Source organism: Dromaius novaehollandiae, chromosome 2, assembly GCF_036370855.1.
Source record: "Dromaius novaehollandiae isolate bDroNov1 chromosome 2, bDroNov1.hap1, whole genome shotgun sequence".
Lineage (NCBI taxonomy): Eukaryota > Metazoa > Chordata > Aves > Casuariiformes > Dromaiidae > Dromaius > Dromaius novaehollandiae.
The window spans coordinates 143,204,465-143,225,859 of NC_088099.1; the positions used below are offsets into that span (position 1 = coordinate 143,204,465).

The 21,395-nt window shown below is 36.6% G+C and overlaps 1 protein-coding gene across 1 annotated transcript in view; it reads left to right on the forward strand.

Annotated features, from left to right (window-relative positions):
* UBR5 (ubiquitin protein ligase E3 component n-recognin 5) overlaps nucleotides 1-21,395 on the forward strand; it is a 92,000-nt gene that overhangs the window by 45,539 nt on the left and 25,066 nt on the right. The window contains exons 16-34 of the mRNA XM_026119653.2: nucleotides 831-943; nucleotides 7,867-8,010; nucleotides 8,106-8,217; nucleotides 8,422-8,576; nucleotides 10,054-10,251; nucleotides 11,371-11,581; nucleotides 12,205-12,249; nucleotides 14,113-14,239; nucleotides 15,497-15,648; nucleotides 16,042-16,137; nucleotides 16,569-16,692; nucleotides 17,039-17,136; nucleotides 18,008-18,156; nucleotides 18,585-18,676; nucleotides 19,640-19,786; nucleotides 19,883-20,001; nucleotides 20,075-20,201; nucleotides 20,301-20,430; nucleotides 21,041-21,201. Coding sequence (XP_025975438.1) covers nucleotides 831-943; nucleotides 7,867-8,010; nucleotides 8,106-8,217; nucleotides 8,422-8,576; nucleotides 10,054-10,251; nucleotides 11,371-11,581; nucleotides 12,205-12,249; nucleotides 14,113-14,239; nucleotides 15,497-15,648; nucleotides 16,042-16,137; nucleotides 16,569-16,692; nucleotides 17,039-17,136; nucleotides 18,008-18,156; nucleotides 18,585-18,676; nucleotides 19,640-19,786; nucleotides 19,883-20,001; nucleotides 20,075-20,201; nucleotides 20,301-20,430; nucleotides 21,041-21,201 — 2,500 coding nt within the window. The remainder of the gene's footprint in view (nucleotides 1-830; nucleotides 944-7,866; nucleotides 8,011-8,105; nucleotides 8,218-8,421; nucleotides 8,577-10,053; nucleotides 10,252-11,370; nucleotides 11,582-12,204; nucleotides 12,250-14,112; nucleotides 14,240-15,496; nucleotides 15,649-16,041; nucleotides 16,138-16,568; nucleotides 16,693-17,038; nucleotides 17,137-18,007; nucleotides 18,157-18,584; nucleotides 18,677-19,639; nucleotides 19,787-19,882; nucleotides 20,002-20,074; nucleotides 20,202-20,300; nucleotides 20,431-21,040; nucleotides 21,202-21,395) is intronic.

The following is a 21,395-nucleotide window of genomic DNA, read 5'->3' on the forward strand; positions in this document are numbered from 1 at the left end:
TATTAGTAGAATCTTCTGTTATTGATGCCTTCTGTTTTGTAGTTCTTTCAACTGTAATTATCCTATGACTATAACTTTGCTTGGCATTTTGAACTACTGTTTGAAGTTAGCATCACAGCTGAAAAGTTTTCTGCTTCTTTGTTTAAATATGTTGATATTATTAATTATACTAAAGAAGCTTATTTCAGGAGATTGAAGTTCTCGTCAGTGTTAATTTAGCCAAGTTATGAATTTATTTTTTGATCCTGAGTGGTTTTGAGTTTACTGTAGTTGCTATTCAGATGATGTCTTTGAAACAAATCTTAGTATATCACAATTACTATGAGTCCAAATATATATTTTTTTGCTTCAATTACTACTGTTTTAGAAATTTATCAAAAAATCCATAGGTTAGTGGACAAGCAGACGTTTTCCAAGGGATATAAAGTACTCTTCAGTAATGCTAAATGCAGGGTGCTACAATCTCAGTCTTGTTACAGCATGAGTATCTGATCCCTACAAAAATGACTTATTGTGTTCTAATTACTTTGTATAATAATTTCTTTTAGCCATGTTTTTCTTTTTTTAATTTATAGCTTGAATGTCATTAAAGATATCTTTGTTTCTCTGATAAAGAGTCTTTATTGGTGCTAATTTAATAGAAAAACATGAAAGTGGCATGGTACACTGTTACATACCTTTGACTTAAGGTGGTTTTAAAAGATTTTTGTTAATCTCTGTCATTGATTTTTAGATTTGAATATTGAAACTCTTTTGGGGAGAAAGGTTTGGTGTTTACTTGTTTATTTCAAGGGTTTTTTTTTTTTTTTGTAATTACTTTTTTGTCTCAGAACGACGACGATCTACTCCTGCCCCAAAAGAGGAGGAGAAAGTGAATGAAGAGCAGTGGTCTCTGAGGGAAGTTGTGTTTGTGGAAGATGTTAAGAATGTTCCTGTTGGCAAGGTTTGTCTAAAATACTCTGTCCCACCATCCTAAAGATATATCAATTTTTCCTTTTAGATAAGCTCACTGGTAAAGTGTACTGTACATTGTAATTTGTAAACTGTTAGTTTGGGGTGACACCTGAGAATGTCTTCTGTTTCTTACTTGTATGACTTTTTTGGCATTTTTTTATTTGTGTACAACAAAATGATAGCAATCAGTGGAATATGTTCCGAATAAAACATGCTGAATCTTTAAAAATAACTTTCCTATCCTTTAAGTTGAAACAAAGTGATATGGAACACAGATGTGATTTCACGTAAAAAAACCTTTTCGGTGACTAGAACAATAGCTCCCACGTTTGTTCAGTGAGACTGTGGAGGGTTGCATGTATCGTGATTTTCAAATATTGGCTGAATGCTTAGGTGAATCTTGCAATCAAAGAACAGGAATATTTTGATTAGACGTAGGTAATGTGCTTACTGGAGAGTATTAGAGTTTTTTTTCATTAATATGACTATAGAAGTATTTGATTTCATTAATACAAAAAATCTATTTTTTTGGTCCTCATATTGATAATTTTCTCTCTAGTAAGTCTTCGCTATGACTAAGAGTGCCACAGAGAAAAATAAACCTTTTCCATACACCATTTCTCCTTCTGTATTGTTGTGTGATATTAGGAGGGATAAGATCATCTAGACAGTTGCCCTTCAAAAATAGGAAAGCCAGCACAGATTTTCTATGAAATGAAAAGATTGTGTTGCTTTCTACTTGATTCATGGAAGTTTTAAAAATGAAACAAAACAGAAAAGCATCTTTGAAGGGAGGAGACCCACAATGAATTTTCATTATCTTGTTTAGGTCATTTCTGTAGAGGGGCATATGGAAGAACTTAATTTGGCAAAACACGTAGATATCTGTAAGGGAAGTTTTGAGATCTAGTTGTCACCAAGATAATTGCCTGCCTCTCTCACCAGCTTTGGGCAAGCAATGTTATCTTTATCTGTCCTTCCTGTTTTAGATCCTAAACTTTTCAGGCCAGGGACTGTTTTACTACTATTGTATACAGTTGTAAAGATGTCTTCCTTAGTGGGCTGCATTCAAGAAGAACACTCCACTAATAAATGTAGATGAGTTTAAAGTGCTTTAAAGTGCTAAAACCACTGTTGTGTGAGTAGAATTATTAGTTCTGGTCTATTCTCTTTCACTCATTTATGGCAAAGATACATTTGTTGTTGTTGTTCATAAAGTATGCTATACTTATCTAGCGATGTATATTGTCATTTACTTTTTTCCTGTTAAAGTTTTGCAATGCTTTGTTAACTTTTAAGTTTAGATAGAATCCAGCAACAAAACTGTAAAAAACTTTTCCCAGTGATATCCAGGTTGGGACAGAAATACAGTTCATAACCTTTTATATGTTCTATTTGTAGTTTGGTTCAGTTCTGCCATTATAGGAAAAAGCTTGGAGGTACTGCAGTCTGCAGAGAGGGTACCGTTCGCAGTGTTCTCTTACGGGCCTTCAGAACAGCTAATGTTGTTCATTGTGAAACAGTAATGTTAGTAATTTAGTGCTTTTTTTTTTTCTTTTTTTTTTGAATTGAACAGAAAGACCATTTGACTTCTGAACAATCTGAACTGTTATTTACATAAGTAATTTTTGAGTGTATTCAGATGTTCAGACTGCAAAAACATAGTCAAATGGGCTTTGGGCCCAAGTCAGTTTGGGCTTTTTAAAAGGATTGGACTCCTTAACCCAGGAAATCTTAGAGAACACTCCAGATATATCTTCCTCTGGTCTTCCATGGACTTTTGATTACTGAATTACTTTCTAAAAATTCACATTTCTGATATTTCACTATGGATTGCCTTAGTGGCTTGAGAACCCTGCGTGAGAATATACTACTTCCCATGTAACCTGGGAGTTTGTTACCTTTGGCATCTCAGAAAACTGGAAAGGGTTTGAAGCGCTGTTCTGAGCTTTAAGTACTTGATGTTACAAGATGTGTCAAAAGCACAATACTTAGCTTCTCTGATTGCTGTCGTTAAGTAAAATACTGGTCGAGCACGTGAATAAGGGGACTTCTTTAAGAAATACTGACTGATAGTTTGGCAGATGTACTTTGACCACAATGTAAAGTGAATTGTACTAGAATAATCCATCTTTGAGTTCTAAAATCTTGCCTTACATAATGGTTGAGGTCTGAAATAGTAAATGAAGGAGCAAAGAATTGATTGCTGTCCTCTTACCTGTAGCAAGAGCATCTGAAATTCTGTAGGTTGAAATAGCCATAAGTTTCTATCAAAGTCTTTGCCCCCTTTTAAAAATATTTTGGTAATACTTAGTGGTACAGAGATAGGAATGTCAGCTAATGCTTCAGGAGATGGGATTTAGAGATAGGAAAGTAGCTGAAACTAGAGCTCAGTCTGTATCTCTGAAATAGCTTTATTTCTGGGAAGTCCATGTTCCTCTAGTCTTGGATGTATGTGAAAGCTTTATGAAGACTCTGCAAGGTGCTTAGAGAGTTAAGATTCTTCCTAGACCAAATTAAAGTTCTGTTTGTGAAGGAAGTAGATGGTCTCGAGTTTTAACATGCTGGTTTTCTCTTTGGACTCATACTTAGCCTGATATATTAACAGCCCTCCACTGAGTTCTAGGGTCAGTGCTTGTGATAATTCTGATCCCAGTAGATTGTACAACCAGCATTTTACACACTGCATCATAGTTGGGATTGTGTTTGGTGCCAAAGGAACAAATGCCCAGAGTGTGATGGAAGTGCAAAAATTCTTACATTGGTGTATTCTTGAAAGAAACCAAGAAAGCAGAAGAGCCTACCAGATAAACTCTTGGATTTAGTCATCTTTCTCCTTGAAGTGTATTATTTTCTGATCTCATTTCAATTTAAATACTTTCATGGACTTGGAACAAAACCAAGCCTTTATTCCTTCAAGTCCATCATTAGATGAGGAGATAATGATTAGAAGATTATCCACCAAATGAAAGACTGATGGAGTGGAAAAGCCTGGCACTTGTATCTTCTGTTGTCTGCATTGGTACAAACAGGCCTGCTGGTCTGAGAAATCTGATGGAATCATCATCTTCCAGTGTAGCTTAGGAAAGGCATAGGCTGAAATAAGCCTTCGTTAATGTTCGCTGATACCAAAGGAATATAAGATGGTTGTCTCTGTCCCACGCACTTTGGGATATCTACTTACTGACATTAGCTTCTGGATTTCTTGTTCTGGAATGACTTAAAAATGGTATCTGGAACCACTGTTAGAAAAAAGGGTAGGGGACCTGGGTTGGAGCTGCTTTTTTCTTGTTCTTTGGCAGCTGCGGTTCGTTTTGGTCTGAGGCTTTCCATTGGCAGTGTCCAAGGCCTCCCCAAACTGCTTCTGTTCATCAAAGTTATCCTGGATCAGGTGAGACTTCCATATATTATCAATTTTGAAGTTCCTATGCCTGGAAACCTTATCCGGTCCTATGGATTTTGTTTAACACGAGTTGGATTGAATGGTTTATGTTCCTTAACTTGTACTTTGGATTATATTGTTTCAGTCAGTCTCTTGAACTTTTTATTTTTGTTTTCATTTCTGTCTGAGTTTGAAGCACTCCAATCAGAAGGATGACTTGAAAATGTTCAAGGCAGACACAGTGCTAGAAAAGCTATCTAATCTCTTGTAGGACTCTGTTTTTTATCCTTTGAAGCTGAATACTTTTTAAGATTGTCAATATTTCTTTGGAAATGCTCATTCTACTTTGAGAGTAGAGGTAGAAACGTTTTCAGATATTAAAATTATTTCCATTCCAGCAAGCAGAAGATTAGATAAGAAAGTGAACATACATTTTTCTTGGTCTTCTGCTGCCATGTCTTGAGAGGAAATACGGTGATTCTGGAGAGGGAAAAATTTTTATCAAGAGATCTAAACAAGTTTAATTTAAAAAGGTTCAAATGTTAGTAGTCATCTTCCTTGTTTTTAGAGGATACTTAGTCTATCATTAATGTAATTTTAGACAACCCTAAGAGGAGACGGTAGAGCAGAAGCAGGGCTCAGGACCTGTCTCCATTTGATTTTGAGGAAAGAACTTTTGTTGAAAGCTTTCTGCCCATCAGTGTGACTTTTTTTTTTTTAATTTTGCTTTTGCATAATGCTTTAAAGGAATATGGCAATGAACGGATAGTAAAGGTAGAAGAAATAATGAATATGCTTATCTTTCAGTTATTTACATTTATCAATGTTTTTTCTTCCATTAAAATGAAAGAGCAGATCCAGTTATACTGTAATTAAAAATGCTGTAAAAAGATATTTTGCTTTTGGAAGAACTGACTTAAACTTTCCTTTTGGTGTTACTTTTTTTTTCTCCATTTGTTTGATTCAATTTTTTTAGTTTGGTCCTTGCAAGGCAGATGTTTGTGTATATAGTTGTGTAAAATGCTTGTTTCTAATTGAAATTTTTAGAAAGTGCACAGATGGTGAAAAGTTGCATTAGCAATATGAACAGTGTGAGCACATGGGTTCTATAAGCTGATGTGTCCAAATCCTTTAAGCTCTGTGTTGTATTTTATTCTTGTTAGTGTTTTTCAGTGAAGTCAGACTTGCGGTTCATTTCAGTTAGAGGAATGTTAATGCTGCTCATTTATCTTGTTTAGTGACAGCCCATTACAGTACATCTTTGCCTTTGAGTCTGTGTTCTCTGCAGTTGCTATCAAATTTCCATTTAAGTTCCTCGTTGCTTGCCACATCAGTGGAGAGTTTATTTGTATTTCTTTTTGCATAACAACCAGTAACTGCAGTAGTAACCGTTTAACTAAACAACTTCATTTTGATTGTCATGTGAAGACATGGATTTCTTCTTAAAAAAAAAAAAAATCTTAATAAACCTATTTTGCAGTTTTTCAAGATCAACTCTAAATGATTGGCTTTTCTTTTTCTTTCATCTTTTTTTTTTTCCCCTTTTTTCCCTTTAACCACAAATGAAACCAATTCTAGCATGTGCATCTTAAAAGAGTCATGGTAGGGTTCCAGCCCTTAAATTCTGTCAGCATTTCTTTGAACATGTGATAAGTGATGTAGGTGGTGACACTAACAGCAGCCAGAAAGCATGTAGAAAAAACTTTGAACTATAGAGATAAGTGTTGTTTTTTTCCTCCTTCCTGCCCTCCCCCCCCAACGTGTTTATCAACTTGAAGCTTTACAAAGGAGATTTCATAAGTCCTGTTAGACATTGACCATTTAGAATCAGCTGTTTTCAGAAGAGACCCAGATTTAAAAGGCTTCTCCAGCAGCTTTTAGTCACTTTAAAGAAATTTCTGCACGTCAGATCAGGAGTTGTGGTTGAACCATCAACATGTGATCACAGGCTTACAAATTAGTCTGACAGCCTTGAGGGAAAAAAAATCGATTGTACCTTGATTGGATTATTTTGACCAAATCATGATTTTTCTCTGGAATGTTTTCTTGTAAACCTCAATACAAATCTGTCTTTGTTTATTCTAGATCAGAGTTTATGTTCATGAATCTTCTGGCTAGGTCTGAATTTTGAAACTTTTAGGCAGTATTCGTTCAGCTGTTGGTGATACATTGAAACTTTACTCTAGCAGCAGAGATCCTAGTGACAGGTGTGGGGAGCAAGTGCTCTGACTCCATCTACAGTATTGTTTCCTTTACAAAAATCAGCTAATAACCTTTGCATCTGTCAGTACATCCTTTCTCTAGAGGACTTGAGAGGCTGCAGCTAGCTGGAAAACTTGGGAGAAAACATGGAAACCTCTGAATATTTGTTACCTATAATATCTTGAAGACTTAAGACTTGCTTTTTATTATGGGAGACCTTTGAAACAGAAAGTTTGTTACATCTAAATCTTTAATATTGCTTATTTCTTTTTCTTTAGAAATTATTGAGAAATGACGGCCTGACCAAGGTTGATGGTTACTTTTTACCTAGTTTTGACCAAGACTTGAGAGCATAATATCTTATTCCTTCTCAAAATTAAAACATCATCTTTCCCCTTCACCCCCATTAGCTTTGTTTACCTTTTGAGAAAGTTATGGTGTTAACTGGTACCTCAAAGGGCCTTGCTATTTGGTGATATGGTAAGATGTTTCTATATCAAGGAGACATATTTTGACAGTTCTGATTAGATATGCTTGACAGCAACTCTTTAGAGATGCTTGCAATCTCAGAAGTGACTGTGAATGTAGGATTGAAAAACTTCATTTCCATTTTGAGGGGGGAAAGACACACATGAGATATTTCTGGATAGTGTCTGTATCCTTTGATCCTAGGGGATTGAGTGGAGAACTTCATCGAATGTAAGGAATAGGTAATGAACCCATAAAACAATAGTCTGTGCATTCTCATCTTGAGGAATGAGCATTAAGACTGCAACAGAGGCTTAAAAATGATTTCATGTTTCTTGTAATACAAGAACTAATAGGCACCTAATAAAGTAAGAAGCTCAGTGTAGATTTTTTTTTCTAGTTGAATGGTTAGCTAATGTTTGGAATTCATTGCCACAAGAATAGCGTTTACTTCAAAAAGCGATCAGACAAAAGCAGAGTCTATCCAGGCTGTTAAATGTAAAGCTGTCCTGCAGTTTCCCGTAGGTGAAAGCTGGAAAGATATACCAGGGAAGTATCAGTATGAGCTTCTCTAGCAGTTGTTGTAGATTCCTGTTGGAGGTAGGGTGTTGAATTGGAGAGACCTTTGATCAGATTCGAGATTCCATGAAGTCATTAAGAAATCTGCATTTCTAAGTGTTCAGTGATATCAGCAAAAGTAACAAGGCTACTAATCAAGAGCTGTAGAATTTTATCACTGGTTTTTGTAAACTTTATTTTTTCCTGACAAAGGTCTGGGTTATTTTGAAGCAAATCAGTCTAAGCTATTTTCAGTCTCTTTTCAAAGCTTTTAGTAAAACTGTATTGTGTTCTGCTTGTAGGTGCTAAAAGTGGATGGTGCTTACGTTGCTGTGAAATTTCCGGGCACCTCCAGTAATGCAAGCTGTCAGAGCAGTTCTAATTCGGATCCTGATCCTTCCTCTCTTCTCCAAGATTGTAGGCTGCTCAGAATAGATGAACTGCAGGTATGTCTTTGCTTGTTTTCTCAAGAGTTTCACAGTATTTTGGAGTGTTAGCACTATGTGCAAACTGCCTATTAAAATTTTACATATGTTTTTAGGTAGTAAAAACTGGTGGAACTCCAAAAGTTCCTGACTGTTTTCAAAGGACACCTAAAAAGCTGTGTATTCCTGAAAAAACAGAGATTCTAGCAGTAAATGTAGATTCAAAAGGTAAGTAGGACTTTACCTTTAAGATATTTTGTTGTGTTCTTTATTACCTGCTTTCCTCTCTAGTGGAAAACTACAACTGTCAAACTAACAAAAGTAGTTATTTTCACTGATATTAATAAATCCTTAAAGGTACAATAGTTAGGAGTTCTTTTACTGAATGCCATCAGCAAAGGGATTAACCTTTCTCTTCATGTATTTTTGAAGGAGTGCATGCTGTCCTGAAAACTGGGAACTGGGTTCGATACTGTATATTTGACCTTGCTACAGGAAAGGCTGAACAGGAAAATAATTTCCCTACTAGCAGCATTGCGTTCCTGGGTCAGAATGAGAGAAGTGTTGCCATTTTTACAGCTGGACAGGTTTGTTTTGCATCTCAGTCATTTAACCTCACTGTGTTTCACTTCCTTCGTCTTCAAATGGCATGGCACAGCTTTTGTGAGGCTTTTCCAAAGACTGCCAAAAAATAGTTCTTTAAATGGGTTGTGAAAGACTTGCTGCTACCATTAATATTTTGGAAGAGGGGGTGGGGAATCACAGAATGGTTGAGGTTGGAAGGGACCTTTGGAGAAACACCTTGCCCAACCCCTGTCCTTAAGCAGGGTCAGCTAGAGCAGGTTTCCCAGGACCTAATCCAGTCAGATTTTGAATATCTTCAAGATGGAGACTCCAAAACCTCTCTGGGCAACCTGCTCCGGTGCTCAGTCACCCTGACAGTAAAGGAGTTTTTCCTCATATTCATATGGAACGTACTGTGTTTGTTTGTGCCTGTTGCCTCTTGTCCTGTCACTGGGCACCATGAGAAGAGTCTAGTTCCATCTTCTTTACAGCCTCCCTTCAGATATTATACACAATGATAAGATTTCCCCCCCCCCCCCACCCCGAGCTTTCTCTTCTCCAAGCTCTCTCAGCCTTTCCTCATATGAGAGATGCTCCAGGCCCTTAATCATTTTAGTAGCCCTTTGCTGGACTCACACCAGTAGCTCTCTGTCTCTTTCGTACTCTGGAGCCCAGCACTGGACCCAGTACTCCAGGTGTGGCCTCATCAGGGCTGAGCAGAGGGGAAGAATTGCCTCCCTTGACCTGCTGGCAACACTTTTCCTAAGGCAACCCAGGAGACCACTGGCTGCCTTTGCTGCTAGAGCACATCTTATTCGAGGTCCTTCTTGGTCCTTGGACAAAAAAAAATGACAGAGTAGTTCCTGTGTTATTGTAAGCTTGCTATCTAACTTTGTTTTGGAAGAGAGTGGCTATTCATCTGACCCACTTGAAAACAAATGGAAATGTTCCCAAAAAATCTGCATTTGATATTAAAAATCATATTGAGTTTGTGTGCAGTTCTCTCTACTGTCTAGTCTTAAGCATCCTATTTTATCTGATTGTGCAGCTGATTTCACAGTGCAGACATACATGAGGAGGGTTTAGAACAAATATCAAAATCATTTTATTAACTTCCATATAAACAATATTCTTTGCTTGTAATAGTTTGAAGGAAACATTTTTGGCAAAGGAATTCAGCTTGTAGGTTTCATTTTATATTTTCAGGTTTCTGTTGATGTATTTCAGTAAACCACCATTATTGATATTTCGTTAGAGATGTGTGTCATAAAGACACTTCTTTTAAAAGTATTTACTACATTAAGTGTGTTCCAGGCACTTGAGAAAGGGAATCTACTATCTTATACTGTGCAACTTGTAAGGATAGGAGACAAAGGTGTAAACAAGAATTTTGGGTAAACTGGACTCCTTGCAGGCAGTCGAGCAGAAGTGGACCTTTTGGGAAGGGTAATATTTATGAACTGTGGAGATAAATGTTAAAACTTTTTTCCCCAATTGTAGGAATCTCCTATTATTCTTAGAGATGGAAATGGTACTATCTATCCAATGGCAAAAGACTGCATGGGTGGGATAAGAGACCCTGACTGGCTTGATCTTCCACCTATTAGTAGTCTCGGAATGGGTGTTCATTCCTTAACAAATCTTCCTGCTAACTCGACCATCAAGAAGAAAGCTGCTATAATCATTATGGCTGTTGAGGTAAAATACTTTCTTTAATACGTCATGATGTGCTCATTTGCTGTGTGCTTTTATAAAATGATGCTTAAAACAGCTTAGTGTTTAGAATTTGTATTTATACTACTTTAATGCCAGCTGAAGAATCTCTTATAAACATGAAAGTACAAACAAATGTATGTAGTAAAGTGAAAGATACGTTTTGGTGACACAGCTTCAGTGTGAAACTTGATCACGCTTTTAACTAATATTATTTTTAGATATTACTTTTTAAACTGTCACCTTCATGTGTGTACTACCAGTGTATAATTTTATTTAAGTTTTAGGAGTGTACAGATTTTCTGAGGGGTACAACAACCAGTTTTTCTTGTTGTGACATATGCAGTACATATGTCTTTTTCTTTTTTTTGGTACCTTATATTAGGACCATAAATCAGAAAATGCGGAGTGTGAAACAAACAGTTTTCACTTGAATTGGCCCTAAAGTTCTGTAGTCATCTGTGGTGCTGTATGGGCAGTTCTGCTGTGAATTTATGTACAGTGCTTGTATAAATCAGTCAGTGATTTGATGCAGCTTAGTTACATCTGCTCTGTGCTATGCTGCCACCAGGAGGTATTGTGTACCTATTAGACTGAGGTTGATTTCACAGTGGAGTATTCAACCCCTGTGGAAAAGCTTGTTATATGGGGTGAGCCTCACAGACCTGAGGAGGGTCTGGGAGCTTTTATTCCTTCACTTCCCAGCATGCATATCATTTGTTTAAAATAAATATGTAAACCTGCTTAATATAGACACCTTACTTTTCCAATTGCACCATTCTTCCCATTTTATATGTAGCCATGAAATTTGAAATCTGTCTTACAAACCAAACTGTGAGGCCGAAGGCATACTCTTGTGAGCCTGATAGCTTCTGCTGTTTAAGCATGTCCTTTCCTCAGCTTGGTAGTGTCTGAATGCCATTTTCTGTTTTTAACAGTGGGATAATTGAGATGATGTTTATTGTCAACAGCTCCTGCACTGACTGCCAGAGGATGTCCTAGATTTAGACCATTCTATTCCTTTTTAAAAGAAGTACTTAAGATACTTGTATATCTACAATCTGTATTTTCATTTGTTAAATTATTTTATTCTTTTGAGCACAGAAACAAACTTTAATGCAGCATATTCTCCGATGCGACTATGAGGCTTGCAGACAATACCTGATGAATCTTGAACAAGCAGTTGTCTTGGATCAGAATCCACAAGTGCTGCAGACGTTCCTCGGCCACAGATGCGATGGAAACCGCAATATTCTGCATGCTTGTGTATCTGTATGCTTTCCAACCAGCAACAAAGAAACAAAAGAGGAAGAGGGTGAGCTCAACAATGTCATGAAAATAATTTGAAAATAAACTTTTTATGCACTTTCAAAAATTTTTTAAATAAAGACTGCATTCTTCAGGTATGGGTATCTTAAAATTTAGCACCTAAAATGTGTCCTAACCTTTCAAAGGTGCTGGGACAATTTTTTTTTTTTTTTTTTTTTTTTTTTTTTTTTTAAACTATCACAAGGGTTTATAGGAATTCAGTACTTATCAATTCTAGGCTGACTTTATTGATTGTAAGAGACAAACTTTTCACATCCACATATTAATTCTAGATGAAAACAAATATTTTTCCCCTTTATGTCAATAGTAATTTTTTAACAGAGTATTTAATATTTTTCGAGGGTTCTCATTAATGCCTCCATTAAGAAATGTTTTCTTGCAATACGTATTGAGAAATATGAACAAATAGTTTGTTAAGCTGGGCACTGACACTGTTTAAAATGTCTATTAAATACTATTATGTGAAAAGTATGTTAACAGAACAACAAGGTTGCTAAGTCAGGCACTCAGATATTAGGAATTACCAGAATTAAGTTTACCCATGTGCTATACATGGGTATGCATTGTGATATGGTCTTTAATTACACCGTCATACTATTTTTTTCACAGGACTACCTCATTCAGTGCACAAGATGGACGGTGCTCACCGAATGGGTAGCTATTCAATATTTCTTTTTATCCTCATCATTCAGTGTGTGGCCCCATTCCTTACTTATTGCACACCATACACACCCTGCAATGAATAATGAATAAATTTCCTTGTGGGATTTTGTATGATGCTGTCATTGAATTTTAGTCATTTGTAGTCCTTAACTGTTCCTCATATCCCTATTTATAAAATGAGGATGATGCTACAGCTTGCTCATCTCTTGAGGGTATTGTAGCTTGAAGTTTTTATGTATTCAAAAGTATTAGCTAATTTTGAGAGTTCTGTTTGAGAAGTCTAGGGTCTGATCTCATTTTTTGAGTAGATGTTTCAAAACACTTTATTCCAGAGCTGAGTTAATAGTAACTTTAGTTGTTCTGTGAATGTCAACCATTTCTGTGAGTCAGGCACCTGTTTAGTGTCCAAAAATGAGTAAAATGTATCATGATCATCTGTAAAAGCTTGTTTCACAAAGTTCTGTGTGCTGTTAGATGTGGCAGAAATAGGATCCAGTTCTCCTGAGTGATGTTTAGTGGCATTAAACACAAGACAATGTTTCCCCCTCTCCCTTCCAGGCACTTGCGGCATTGCTACACACCTTACAACTTTTGCAGCACAAACAGCTTGCTTATCATACAACCCTTCATCTTTAGCGTGTCGTCCATCCTGTGCACTGATTGAGGCAGGGGTCTTGTTGAAAAAAATAAAACAAAAAACAAAACAACAAACAAAATCCAACCAACCATGTAACTGAAGATTGTGTTTTACTATAAGCACACGAGGAAGCTGACATAAGGATGCATGGGCAAACTTAATCTGACTTTTTCTAATTTGAGTGCTTGTCTTTGCAACCTTGACATTCTTTGAGTAACTTCATTTGGATGTAATTTACCTTTTCAAAAAACAGAAAAAATTGAAAAATGTGAACCTGATAGTCTAACACCCCTCTGCCTCTCTCTTTCCCCTCACAAAAGCTGTTTTTAAAAGGGGATTCATAACTATAGATTCAAAGCACATTCACCTTCCACTGCAACTGCTAGCAATTGATAGGAGGACAAGCTTATTTTCTATGCATCATCTGGAGGGCAGTGGTGACTAATATTACTGTCTGTAAGTTAAACTGCAAAGAAGATTGATTTAGGAGTAACGTGTTCAGTTCAAGACTCTAGATATGATGTTCCTTAACAATTGCCCCTTCCTACCTGGTGCTTGTCTGAGATCCTTCACTCTTCACGTGGCTTCCTCCTTAAATGCCAGAAGAGGAATATTGAGGGCATGGATAAATCTTTTTTTTGTTCTGAGATCCTATTCCTAGTTTAATCATAGCTCCCATGGAGCTGGATAAAGGAATTGCAGAAAAATTGGGCCCAGACACGCAAAGCTAGAGAAAGGTTGCTTTGTTGTTCTGTGGTTTGATACTTGCTCGGTGTAGTCAGTAGAAAGGATCTTTGAAAAGACAGATCCAAACAACGCGTCCAAAGCAAGTTAAATTGTTAGAGTTCTGATATTAAATTTTAATATCTTTACTGAATGTCTATAAACTGAGTTTTTCTAGAGACTTAGGGCAGATTTCATAAGGCAGCAAAACAGCTAATTAGACTTAAAACCAGGGCATTTACTGTTGATGGATTTTCAAAAATGAACACTAGCTTCATCATAAACAGAATAGCTAAAATTCAGTTAGTTTACACTGGAACCAAGGATAGGTGGAATATCTCTGAAAAGAACTGTTTTATATATACATGTATGTATGTATGTATAGCTTGAGGGGTCACTCTCAAGGGTTCCTATTTGAGGACTGTTTATGAGTCCAGATGTGATGAATTATTCCTAAATGAGGTTTTGGCACCAAAGTTTTTCTTAATTTTCAGAAGCAGAGCGCTCTGAAAGGAACACATTTGCTGAAAGGCTGTCAGCTGTTGAAGCTATTGCAAATGCAATCTCAGTTGTGTCAAGTAATGGCCCGGGAAATCGGGCAGGGTCGTCAAGCAGCAGAAGGTAAACTGACTAACTTTTTTTTGTTTTCTATCTGCTAATTTCAGTATTAATTACCAAGTTCTCTTAATTTGTTCCTTCAGTCAAATTTAAGAATGGGTTCCATTGCTAGTTTAAAATCAGATTTCACTTCTTCAAGCAGCAAACAGGGGCTCTGGTGATTTTTTTTATTATTATTATTTTTATTTTATTTTATTTTATTTTTTTGAGCATCTTCTGGCATGGCCAGCAACAGTGGAATGTTTCTAAATTACTTTGGTTTTCTAGGGTTGGTGGGGTTCACTCCTCAGGTGTAAAATGGAAATACATCTCTGTAGGCAGGGGGAAAGGAAATTTGGTGATAAGTTCCAGTGTTGACAGTAATGGAGTGGTTTTAATGTCAACAGAACATAAAGGTATCTGTACTGAGTTCTCATCAGTTCAGTGCTCTCTGGATGAGGATGTTGTTTAATTTTTGTACTTAGCTCTGTAGTTGAAGCAATTCATGTGAAATGTCTTTGTCCTTTCTAAGCTACAGTTTTCTTCCCCATCATCTTTTTGGTACAGGAGGTAAGGGTTGAAGTTCCCCCACTATGTTCTCTAGGAGGCCTGACTTATTTAAGAGGAAGTGCATTTAAACAAACAAAACCTCGAAACACACCTTTGAGTTTATACTTCTTTGCTGGTATCACACAGAGCTCTTCTGCTTCTACGTTATTCCTACCACCTTTCCCTCCAGTATGGTGATACAGAATTTCTTAAAATTGTTTTATGACCATCCTCAGTAAAGCAGTTCTTTCACATTGCATACTTTTAAACAAATTACTCCTTTCAAATGATAAATTTTTCAAGTCCCTTTCTATTTCTTCATAAACCTCTCTTTTTGAAGTTATATTTAAACAACAATGACAACAAATCCCTTTGCAAGCTTAACTCCCCTGGCAACAAGTTTGAGGTATATAGTTTTGGTAATGCCCATCAGCTGCTGCTTCTTGCAAAAGGGTGTGCTGGAGTGACCAGGGAAAGACTGAGGAGGAGGAGGACTAGATGTGTTCTGGACTCAAATATGTCTTGATTCAGTGTTAGTTGACTGTTCTTCAAAGGCCAGTATATTCTGTTGTGACAAAATGGAATGAAAAATACCTCTTTGCTCGTTTTTTCTCTATGCTGAAGACTACTATATAAATTTGGTTTCCTTTTTTAGTGTGTAACTTTGCTTTAATGTTCTGTGTAATTATGAATGAAAATGAAATAGCATTTTTGCCTCATTTTTGTATTCAGTTTGAGATTAAGAGAAATGATGAGAAGATCCTTGAGAGCTGCTGGATTGGGCAGACATGAAGCTGGTGCTTCATCAAGTGATCACCAGGATCCAGTTTCTCCTCCAATAGCTCCTCCCAGCTGGGTTCCAGATCCTCCTGCCATGGATCCAGGTAAGTCTCCTAATGTATCAAACTAGACTGTAAAATTACTTAACAAAGTACCACAATACTTAACAAAGGTACCAATGACTTTTAAGGTGAATTACTTAGACTTCAGCATGAGACTAAAATATTTAATGTCATTGAGCTAGTGAGACTTGCTTAGGAGTTGACTGAAGACTTAAAAATCCAGGATGCATCTTTCTAATGCTGTTGCCAATCTTCTGCAAAGTGCATTTTGTAATGCTGGTTACACTGATGCTAATGTAGGAATGTGGTCATTTGTAGGAAAGGGTACCATTTAAATACAGAAAATGTGCAGAGTGTTAGACACTGCAGAAAGAGCATGTTGTTAGGGATGTTTTTATGTATTGATGTACATCCTGCTGTTCTGTTTACTGAAAGATGGTGACATTGATTTTATCCTGGCCCCCGCTGTGGGATCTCTTACCACAGCAGCGACTGGCACCGGCCAAGGACCTAGCACCTCCACTATACCAGGTGAGAACGCACTACTTACGTGGTTATGCTTCAGAAGAAAAATGATCTCAAAAGCTATCTTTGCTTGTATGGACTTTTTGCATATGCAGACACTTCTTTCCAAATGAAGAGACTGGATTGAAACAGAATTTTACAAGTGTACAGAAAGTACATAAAGCCCTATGCTGTGTTTTATGTAAGAACTATTTTTACCTGGAAATGACATATACGTGAAAATAGAGTAATTACGAAATTGGGCTTACTGCCTGTATTTCGTAATGAAATTTGGAATTGAAACTTACAATACTTGAGTGAAGCGGTGCTGAAACTAGCAAACCCATGAAAAGTCAAGCTACTGATTAATCACTCCCTTTAGTGAAATATCAAATTATTTGCTTTTAATAAATACCCATTTTGGAGAAAACTGTTTGTATATTTTTTTGTCTTTGCAGGTCCTTCTACTGAGCCATCTGTAGTGGAATCAAAGGATCGGAAGGCAAATGCTCATTTCATACTGAAATTACTATGTGATAGTGTTGTTTTACAACCCTATCTTCGAGAATTGCTGTCAGCCAAGTAAGGGTTTTCAAATGAATTCTCACTGTCCTTTATAATGGTATATCACCTGAAATTTATCACATAAATGCCTTTTAAAAAAAAGTTACTTAAAGGCACATTATTGAAAGTGGAGAATTTAAATGTTGACTGTTGGCTATGTTTGTGTCCTGCCATCCTTTAAAAGTAGGTATATTTCACAGAAATAAAATGAATAAGAAAGAGCGCTTATTCACTCAGTGGTTTCTTCTGTTTGTACAACGTTGACAGTGTTATGACAATGTTCTGATGTATTTGTTTTCTACTTTTCCTGTTGTAACAAAAATCAGTGGTTTTTTTGTTTTGTTTTTGCTTTTTACCTTCCTAGGGATGCAAGAGGCATGACGCCGTTTATGTCAGCAGTTAGTGGCAGGGCATATCCTGCTGCAATTACAATTCTAGAAACCGCGCAGAAAATTGCTAAAGGTAAATTAATTTCAATATTTATTAGTGTATTGTTTCCTTCTAAAGTTTGGCGTTAGAATGTACAAATTCATGATTAACAGTACTTTTTTGTGTGAAATTACATGTGTTTGAGCAGTTGTTGATGGTGCTAAACACTTCTTCCAGAACAGGGTCTACTACTGCAAGTTCTGGAAATACTACTATTATTCAGTATCTTTCTATTGTGTAGTATATATATATTAAGGTGGAGTTCTATGATTATTGTTGCTTTTGTGTACCTCGTAATCTTTTCAGCATCCCATTGCTTTACAAATATCAGTGGATTAACTTGAAAGTTCTTTCTCTGAATTGAAAAATAGGACCTGATAAAACAATCTGCAGAGCTAGATTCTGTTCCTGTAAAGACTGTTTTGCAAACACCTATTTCATGACTCTCTTTTGATATTGAGATTTTATTGCCTAAGAGAAATATCTGAAGTTGAACTTGAGGGGAGACTTGACCAAATTAGAATGGCGGTATGAGAAGATCTGTAGGACTGTATGTATTCCTTACAAGAGTATTGCCTGTAAATTATTTTTAGTCCTTCAAAATGGTGATTCCTTGAATTGATTAGAAGAACAGTGATTGTAAACCTAGGGAAGAGCTGCTGATTGTACTTCATAGTCAGGAATTTGCAGCTTCTTCCATAAGAAATACCTGTAATGTGGCAAGCAGAAAATTTTCATTAAAAAACTCTGAGGGAGACTTTATTCAAACTTACAAATCTGTATGGGGTTTTATAATGGGAAACTTCAGTCAAGGATGTATTCTGTGGGGTCTTTTTTTTTTTTTTTTCTTCCCCCCTTTTTATTTCTTCCTTTTTTTAACACTGGTGTTCTGTTCCTCTTTCAGCTGAGGCAACTTCAAGTGAAAAAGAAGATGATGTGTTTATGGGAATGGTTTGTCCTTCTGGTACAAATCCAGATGACTCTCCTTTGTATGTTTTGTGTTGTAATGATACATGCAGTTTTACGTGGACTGGTGCAGAACATATTAATCAAGTAAGGTTTTTTTTTTTTTTTCTTTCCTCACCTTTGTAGACTGCTAGTCTACTAATCTAGTTTTTAAATGATTAAAGTTGTAATGTTTTAATGATTGTAACTTTTTAATAGTCTGGGATAGTTATTGCTTTCCTTAATTGCTTCTTAATCTCGAAGCTGCTTATGATATCAAAATATTGTTGCTAATAGCTGGGGGGGGTTCCCTCTTGCTAGCTTTGGCAAAAATTTTGATGGAGAGGAATATTCTGTATTTTCAAAGACTTAACTAACAACAAAATTGCACCTTCTAAAATTGACTTATTTCTGAGTGAAGCCATCAGTTTGAACAGGTGCAATGTTATTGTAACCTCAAATGTTGCAAGATAACAAGTACTGCAGGGAGAAAACTATGCATGATATTTTTGGTAAAACTGCTTTTTTCATTTAAGGATATATTTGAATGCCGAACATGTGGCCTACTAGAATCTCTTTGTTGCTGCACAGAATGTGCAAGGGTCTGCCACAAAGGGCATGACTGCAAGTAAGTATAGTGTTCTGTTTCTTAAAATAAAATTATTTATTTGGGGTTTCATTTGTTCAGTGGTGGCTAATAATTTTCTCTTGGTTAAATTCCTCAGATATTAGAGAACAGAAGATTAATAAAATATTTCAAATATGTCAATTTCATATCCTTCTGCTCTGTGAGATTTATTTTATGGGTCAGGATTGAAAGTGAAAGTAATATGAAGCAGTCTTGTACTTTTTTGCTTTGGAGAATTAGAGTAAATGAATAAGGTAGTCTGTAATACCCTCAGTGTTTAATGAATATACACTGTTTTGAGAGTAATACAGCTAAATAATACCGCAATTTCATTTTGGATGCCTCTAAAAGTTTCTGATGCCAATTAGTCCTGATGACAGGCTATTCCTCTAAAGTTTCAGAAAAAAGTGTAGCATATTCACCTCCAAGATAAACTGTAATAAATGGAGAAGTGAACTAACAGTCAAATGTACACTCAAGATGTCTCTGCCCAGCCTGGCCAAAGCTTCGAAGCTACAGACGTTTTGTAGCCCTGTTGCAGGGTGTAACTGTTACTGCGTTAGTATCCTAGCTGTAATAAGCTAACAAATAAAATTATAAATATGTTCTTGGCATCATAAGAATTACTGAGATTTTATTGCACGTGAAAAGAATTTTCAATTTAACTTTCTTGTCTGGAGGCTATTTTGGGGAGGAAGCAACAGTCTTAGATGAGATTTATTAAGACACTATGAAAAGCTTTACAGTGAAACTACCTTCATAAAATCAGTTGTAGGAATAGAGAATAAAAAATGCCAAATGTAGGCACTTAAAATGTCTGTATTTCTCTTATAAGCTAGGTTTTGATGCCTTTAAAAACTCTAGAAGAAGTCTTAATGTGTACACAGACACCCTCAGCCTCTTTAGAAGATAATTGGTTTGTACCTGAACAGAGTTGCAACTTACTTTTTATGTATATTGTAGGCTCAAACGAACATCCCCGACAGCCTACTGTGATTGCTGGGAAAAGTGCAAGTGTAAAACACTAATTGCAGGACAAAAGTCTGCTCGCCTTGATCTGCTTTATCGACTGCTTACCACAACAAATCTTGTTACTATGCCAAATAGCAGGTAAGTTCATATTTTCAATGATTATGGCAACATGATATTTATGATTTTAAAATACGTAGTATATTGTATCTCCACTAATCAATTTCTGTATTACAGGGGAGAACATCTTCTGCTGTTTTTAGTACAGACAGTTGCCAGGCAAACGGTGGAACACTGCCAGTACAGACCACCTAGAATTAGGGAAGATCGTAATCGTAAAACTGCAAATCCTGAAGGTAGGAGCTGTTTCACTGGGCAAATTCTGTGTTTCTGTATCTCTTTCTCACGTTATTTTTTTGGTTTCTTTAGATTCTGATATGCCTGATCATGATTTAGAACCTCCTCGATTTGCCCAGCTTGCTTTGGAACGTGTGTTGCAAGACTGGAATGCACTAAAGTCTATGATCATGTTTGGCTCCCAGGAAAATAAAGACCCGTGTGTATTTACAAATACTTGTCAATGTAAAGTTTAATATGACATTTGAGATCTACTCACTTACATAAAGTTTATTCCTTTCTTTTTGTTTTTTCCAAGTCTTAGTGCAAGCAGTAGGATAGGTCATCTTTTGCCTGAAGAACAAGTTTACCTTAATCAGCAAAGTGGAACTATTCGCTTGGACTGTTTCACACACTGCCTTATTGTCAAGTGTACAGCAGACATTTTGGTAAGCACTTTTAGTCATGTTTTAAGTACATTTCTGACTAATGTGACATAAATGTATCACCAAAGATACACTTTAAAGACACCAATTTCAAATTAACTTTGTTAGTGGTTTTCTCCCCTCTCCCCTCTCCCCTCTCCCCTCTCCCCTCTCCCCTCTCCCCTCTCCCCTCTCCCCTCTCCCCTCTCCCCTCTCCCCTCTCCCCTCTCCCCTCTCCCCTCTCCCCTCTCCCCTCTCCCCTCTCCCCTCTCCCCTCTCCCCTCTCCCCTCTCCCCTCTCCCCTCTCCCCTCTCCCCTCTCCCCTTATACTCAGTCCTTATACTCAGTCCTTATACTCAGTCCTTATACTCAGTCCTTATACTCAGTCCTTATACTCAGTCCTTATACTCAGTCCTTATACTCAGTCCTTATACTCAGTCCTTATACTCAGTCCTTATACTCAGTCCTTATACTCAGTCCTTATACTCAGTCCTTATACTCAGTCCTTATACTCAGTCCTTATACTCAGTCCTTATACTGTTACGACTGTGGTCTGCCTTTGAATCTTGATCTCATTTGTTTCAAGCTTCTAAGTTACACACCTTTATTGTGTTGTAATCACCTTTTTCATTAGCTTTTAGATACTTTGCTGGGTACGCTGGTAAAGGAGTTACAAAACAAATATACACCAGGACGTAGAGAAGAAGCTATTGCTGTTACAATGAGGTTCCTGCGTTCTGTGGCAAGAGTGTTTGTCATTCTTAGTGTAGAAATGGCTTCCTCAAAAAAGAAAAAGTAAGTGTTTTGTTTTGTTCTAATTCTTTCTATAAATGAGCTAATCAGTAATAGGCAGAACCATTTGAATTAATTTGCAGCCTCTGCGCTGTATGAAAAGTGTATAGCTGAAGATTGGACAGTAGCTGCTGATATCACATACGGCCTTTTAAATGGAGTGTTTATTAAGCCTACATTCTTTTAAACTAGCATAC